Source organism: Vicia villosa, linkage group LG3 (assembly GCF_029867415.1).
Source record: "Vicia villosa cultivar HV-30 ecotype Madison, WI linkage group LG3, Vvil1.0, whole genome shotgun sequence".
NCBI classification, from domain to species: Eukaryota; Viridiplantae; Streptophyta; class Magnoliopsida; order Fabales; family Fabaceae; genus Vicia; species Vicia villosa.
The window spans coordinates 7,990,431-7,997,530 of NC_081182.1; the positions used below are offsets into that span (position 1 = coordinate 7,990,431).

General features: G+C 36.0%; 1 protein-coding gene across 1 annotated transcript; it reads right to left on the reverse strand.

The window, feature by feature from the left end:
• Nucleotides 1–2,236: 2,236 nt before the first annotated feature.
• LOC131660204 (uncharacterized) lies at nucleotides 2,237–6,638 on the reverse strand. The gene is made up of 6 exons (XM_058929385.1): nucleotides 5,998–6,638; nucleotides 4,098–4,369; nucleotides 3,842–3,996; nucleotides 3,311–3,573; nucleotides 2,825–2,887; nucleotides 2,237–2,700 (listed from the first exon to the last, which is right to left on the reverse strand). The coding sequence occupies exons 1-6, from the start codon at nucleotides 6,409–6,411 to the stop codon at nucleotides 2,452–2,454; spliced, it is 1,416 nt and encodes a 471-aa protein (XP_058785368.1). The 5' UTR covers nucleotides 6,412–6,638; the 3' UTR covers nucleotides 2,237–2,451.
• Between the last annotated feature and the right edge of the window lie 462 nt (nucleotides 6,639–7,100).

Below are 7,100 nucleotides of genomic sequence, written 5' to 3' on the forward strand. Positions count from 1 at the left end.
TAGAGTAAGTCGGGTTCACCTTCAAAAAGTTGTCATTCTCAAATGCTAGTTTGCTTATGTGTTATGAATAAGGAATAATAATAACAATAACTACTTAATTAACATCATGTGTAATTGATGATCATCCTTATTTATATTGTCTTAATTTGACTGTTCTGAATGAAAAGAAGAAGAAAAACAGAAAAAGAGACTTAGGTACAAAACCATAGTTAAATTAATATCTAAGGAGGGAGTCTTTAGTCTATATTTTACTGTTTGTGTTCCTACGACGCCCTTGGTGTTAAATTGATTACTGAGGGAATTAATCTTTAGCCAATTCAAACTTGGATTGATATTCGAGTATCAGCGATAACATTTTCACGAGCTTCTTATATGTTGTGTTGTTACGTCTGAAATTTTCCTAGGCAAGCCAAGGTTCTTGAGGACAAGCAACAATTCAAGTGGTGGGGACTTTGATCATTTGTGCTTTTACCATTTTTTAATTAGCTTTCTTTCTATCTTTCTTGTATGTTTTATTCGGATTTTATTACAAAAAATGGGAACTTTTCACTATGTTTCAAGTATAGAACATTTGGCAATAATCATTGAAGAAAAGAGAGGAAAAGGCATAAGAGGAGCGAGCATACGGTGGGGATGACTACCCACCGGTCATATGCATGACGCCCGTCATGGCCGAAATGATGGTCGTCATGGACGAAAGTAGAGAAACAATTATCTAACATGTTGAAGCCATGACACGCAACCAGTCATCAGCCATGAGACTCGTCATGGACCCAAAATCCATAACTTGAAGAGATGACATGACGAGCAAGTCGTCATTACAAATGACAATCGTCATCTGCCCAGTCACCACGGTTTCTAGTTATTGTATCAATTGCTTTCTCTTAGCCATTTTTGTGTGTATTTAAGTGAAGCCAAATGCTAATTCGTGACAAAAGGAGCATATAATATGTGTTGTAACTTGTAACACATAGGAAAGGCTCATACATTTATTGTACTAGAATTACTCAATAATTCCCATTGTTTATGGAAAGTTGAAGTTTTCCTTTACTCTTTTGTTGTCACCACTCGACTGTGTTTTTATTTTGCTACAATTGTATTAAATCAAAACTCTCCATTTGGAGTATCTTTAATCTCAGAACTATTCATATTCATTTCATTACAGATTCTACTTTAATGTGTGTTACAATGTACGTTCATTATGTTTATGTTGTTTTATCATTTATCATGTTTGAGTAGTTAGGGTCTAAGACACGAGGATTGTCATACCGCCAAATCTCAACGAATTGTTGTTTATATTGTTTTATCATTAATCATGTTTGAGTAGTTAGGGTCTAAGACACGATGATTGTCATACCGCCAAATCTCAACGAATTGTATGAGTATTAATCGTAACGAAAATGAAAGTTTTGTTTTGTAATTACTGTTTTTTTAAAAGAATGGCGTCCGCTACGAAAGTAGGAACACGGAGATACCTTTTATGAGCCGAAAGGGCATAAATGGCATCCGACTTAAAATTTTGAACAATTAGTTTCGATATTATAAAAGCGTTTATGAATCAACCAATATATTACTTTTATTTTGTAAAAAGTCTCTAAAGTCGCAAGTCATCATGCAATAGTAAACGACTTGCGCGTTGAAAGTCCGATGAGGTGGTGACAAAAGTTTGCATCTCTACTAGTTTTAGTGTTTTCTAGAAAAAGCATAATTCTCATTATAGTCTATATGACGATTTGTATGAATGAAGTTGGGGAACAAGAATTATTGTACTGGACTCTTGTTTTTAATATTAAGGAAAGTCAAATATTTTATATTTTCGCGCAAAGAAACTAGTTTTCACATTGCCTTAGATACCCATTTAAACAATAGAGAACTATACTTGATCATTGATCTCTAAGAATGATAACTCTTTTTATTACTTCAATATAGCTGTATTTTTATTACTTTGATATAGTCGTGTACTTGCAATCTATCATAGATTCAGAAGTAAGGTGGCAGTTCTTCTTAGATTTGGAAGGATTATCACGAGTCATGACAATCCCTGAAGAAGGTAAGGTGGAGGGGAACCCAATGGTACTGAAAACATATAAAGGAAAAATCACCTCAAAACCTGATAGAATAGATAACCCAACGGTACTGAAAACTGTAAAGAAAATATATTATAAAATGGTCCTTCAAAATTGTTCAACACTACTAAATTACTACTAGCAAAAAATGGACCAACGTGTAAAACATATTTTCTTCTCAAAAAAGGGAGTGGAATTTTACTCGTATGAGAGTGTAACATAAGTTTTTCTCGGAAAAGTTATATATCAGAATCCTATACATCGACCCATTACACATACCATACAGAACAAAGAAAGTGAGATATGCAATTCATTCATAATCGAACCATCTCCCTTTTTCTTTGGAATCAATTTACAATTTAACAGTAAAGTACCTAAGCTAGATTTAACTGTGTTTTGCCTTCTGTAAAACTTCTTTGAGAACCACTGCAATTCTCTGTGACATATGGTGCTCCAGAAACCTCTCTTTCACTCTCTCGTATCCTTTCTTTCCCATAGTCAGTCTCTTCTCAACATGAGTTGCCAGTTTCACAATGTTATGCGCGAGAGGTGTGACACCTACCTTGTTAGCAGGATGGAGCAAACCGGTTGTCCCATTCACCACGATCTCAACAGTGCCTCCAGCTGCAGTGCCCTGCAAATATTTTTATGGAAACAAAAACAATACATAAAAAATAAAAGTAGACAGGTGTAAACATAAGTATATAAAAGGAAAGGCCACATTGACAGGACAACACAAATATGTAGTGAAGAGATACCAGTACAGGCAGGCGAAATGCCATTGCTTCGATGGTTATCCTTCCAAAACATTCTCCCCGTGCCTGATATGAATAGAAGCGCATTAGTGAATGAAGCCAAAAAACAAAATAATACTTAAAACACAATTTGCATACAGCCAAAATGCCTATTTTCAGGTCCTTTCTAAACTAGTGAACTTTGTCTTCAAACATCATGGAAACCAAGCAATTCAATTTACATGGAAGAATCTTGATATGATATGAGATGAGAAGGCCAAACAAACAAGATGGCAGAACTGAATCAATACGGTTGTGGGTGTAATATGTTTGGGAAATTAGAAAAATTATTTAATCAAACAAACTAAAGTTTAAGGTTGTCATCATAGTGCCGTGAGTTAGAGGGTCATCATGGGTCATGGCCTCCATACACTACCATGGACCATATAGCAACTCTAATATATGCTCTGTCCCATAAACAAATTGGCAGTGTATATTATCAGAAGATACCTGAGAATTCTGAACAAGAACATCAATAGAAGCCAAGTAGGGAGCCACTGCCAGAGTTTTGTTAACAAAGTGAACGCGGTCCTGAATCTTTTTCTCTGAAACAAATTTGCGCAGTTCCATTTCGAACTTTGTCTGAGCATTCATATCACTCCCAACAACTATAGCATGTAAAGATGGCAACTGGAGTTTCTTTTCCTGAATGAGCTGCAGACTTTCATGAAAGGCACGAAGAAATAGATCTTGTCCTTTACCACGTGAAACACCTGCACTTAAGAAGCCCTGGGCTCAGAATAAGGACTGGCAAAAGAATTGTAAAAATTAACAGAAAGGGTATAAAGTGGACTATACAGAGGGAGGATTAATTTGGCATGCACAACAAAAGAAAAGAGAAACAACAAGCCAAACAATGTTAATTTGGCAAAGGTAGTATAACCTTGCAAGCATGTCATGCACTGCATTGGATGGAAATATTATGAAACCAATGCAATGAATAAAAAATGAATATCAAATGGGTATAGGTAAGTGACATACTATTTATGATGGCAAAAAGTAGATCATCATTTCTAACTCCAAGAGACTCCCTAACATGCTCACGAAGAACCCTCTTTGCTACACTATCTTCTGCAACTTCCATAAGCTCCTTGCTATTTCCGAGATGTACAACATAAGTTTCAGGCATTTTAATTCTACAAAGTCAGGCAAAAGCTTACAGTTAGAAACATGATTTAAATTATAGTGACACTGAATACATAGTAGTAAAACTTTATTAAATGGAGCCGAAACATACCCTAAACGCTCCCTAGTTCTATTCTTCCAGTACTCTGCAGTTGTATGTGAATCAATCATGGCACCTGCAACAAAAGGGAGGTGCTTAACATATTCCACTTTGAAATAATGGCCTCGCATTTCATGAATCCACCATAAAACCTTAGGAAGAACGAGGGTAACTTTTTCTTTCAAGACGGCATCCAGCCACTTTCCAGCTACAGCAGTATTTAGAATGACCAGATCAGCTTTAAGAGCTGTATCTACAGCCTTTTCACCTTTGGCGGGCATGACCTATCAGAAGCCAAACATATGAAAATAGACCACACTTAGAAGTTCCATTACACTTGGAAATGAACTGCAGGTAAAGGCATTTCTTACCGATTGGAACTATTATTCTACTCAATCAAGACAAAGAAGAAAATAAATACCAAATTGATTACACGGTTGCTTAACTCGTACTTTTGTGGGTTCTACAGAAGTGCCACATGTGAATTAAGTTCATTCAATAGACCTCACAAATTAGTGCACCAAGTTGATTGTACATTACTCAACTTTCAACCTTAATTGGGCAACTTCAAAAAGTTCACTACATGGATCTCAGAAATTAGAGAACTAAGTTGATTTTGTTTGAAATTGAGTTTGAATTTTTTTTTTTTTAATGATAAGCGATGGTTCCTTATTATCAGGAACACCCCTTAAACTTAAGCAATCATGGGCTCAAGATTGGTTATCTTTCAACTTTGGTGACTTTGTAACTTTGTCTCTATCTCCAACCAAACATCATCTCTTATTTAAATAATTTATTTAAATCATTCATCTATCTTATAATTACACCAAAGTCACCAAAAAGTAAAGGCACACTCCATCCATTCCCGCAATCATGGCTGCCACTGTCACATAGAAACACTCCAATGGTCCAAAATTCTGTTCTTAAATCCAATACTTCCATTGGAGTTTCTCTTACAACAACACATCCATTCCCCAGCCTTTCTCAAAATTGTATTGTTAATTTACATACAATGAATAGCACATCAATCAGTCATAAAGTTAGCATGGTAAATTCACTATAGCGTGTAAGTAAGCAAGCAAGTAGTCTCAACCTTGATGAGAATGCCAATATTTGATATTTCAATACCGATATCAAGTGTTTGAGTCGAATCCCTATTTGTAGACTTACCAGTGCATTTAACAGTAATTCAAAATATGAAAAAACTTAAGCTACTAAACTAGAGTAGTCAACAGCGGCGCTATCCCGCTATAATAGAGCCCGGCCGCTATGGAAAAGCCTTAACGGTGCAGAACACTATAGTGGCCGCTATAGGGTAAATAATGGGTAGTGGGGGCATTTCTGTCCCGCTATGCTTTTCCCCTATGAAAAACAAAAATTACCCCTTAAATTTAAAAGGTTTTAAGGGTAATTTTAGGTTTTTCAATCAAATTTGAGTTGAGACTCAACCCTAAGTCCCTAACCTTCCTTCACCGACATTTTTGCACTTCACCAGTTCCAAAGAAAATTTTCAAGTTCCTCTTTTACCTCTCTCTACACTTCGTTGTTCCCTCTGCGCTTCATATTTTTATAATTATTATTCATATAATTTGTCAAAATAAATGATCAAATAGCGGCTATCCCGTAATATGCTATCCCACTATCCCATTTTTGGGTCGGCCGCTCCGCGCCGCTATCCAAGATTGACTACTCTTTACTAAACCCTCTTAAAATATTTCCACCCAGCATTACTTTGACACTCAATATACAAGACTTTCAACTACAATCTTCTCAATTAGCAAGAGTTAAACGTAGCCATACAAATTAGGAAACATGTTTTCCTATCTCAGATACTAAAAACCAACCAAGTTAACAACCATTAAGATAAACACACCCTAATCAATAACAATAAAAGTAAAAGAGAATGAATTACCTGAACTCCTCTATCCAACATTTTACTTTCCAAACTATAAATAACCTGATCACGTTCATCCGGATACTGATTCGTAACCCAAACAACCTCCGAACCAACCCCTCTCAAAAGAAACGCCAATTCCATCAGAAGCAACGGTCCACCCGAAAGCGACAACTCATGCGAAACCATCAGAACAAGCTTCGACTTCATGAAGTCCAACGGACTCGGACCCGACGCAACATTTCCACCGTTGCCACCGCCTCCGCCGGTGGCGCCGGAGTGAATCTGACTCTTTTCTGCTTCGAAGATCTTGGTGTTACACGAATCGGAATTGTTTCTGATGAAAAGCACCATCACCGTTGAAACGGAAAAGAAGGCTAGTAACATTAGCGGCCATTTTTTCTTTGCCGTTGCCACTGAATGTTTCGCCATTCTTTTACAGCTTTATTGGATTTTCTAGTTTCGCATTCTGTTTTTGATTTTTTTAGGGTTTTTGGTCATTGGTTTTGAATTGAGTTGTTGGAATTGGTTGTGATTTATGAAGTGGTTCAGGGGAGCTTCAGGTGACACTCAGGCAAGCTACCAGATCGGAGATTTTGCTGCTAATTGAGAGGTCATAGACTAAAGAACTGTATTTTATTCGTTTTTTGGTTGAAAAAGGACTGTATTCTCACAGTGATTGAACCAACAATGTATGGGCTTTTTGGTCGAATCAATGTATGGGCTTTGTGCCCCATATTTTTCAGTAGACAATTGTGCTCCATAATATCCTTCGGAGATGCATTTCCGAAATCAATTTTTTTTTTTATTTTCTTATAATTCGGAGATACCTTTTCGAAAACACTTCTTTTTTGGTATTTTTGGAAATGCATCTCCGAAATCACTTATTTTTCAATTTAAACGTTGGATTTAAACTGTCTGGTGTTTTTTGGAGATGCATCTCCGAAAACACCAATTTTCACATTTTCTATTATTTCGGAGATGCATTTCCAAAATATGCTCTGAGTTTTTTTTTTCTTTACAAAATAATGATTAATCTCATATTTTACATTAATCGACAAAATTGAAAAATAGAATCAGATAACACCTAAATTATAATAAATACGGCTATATTAATCAAT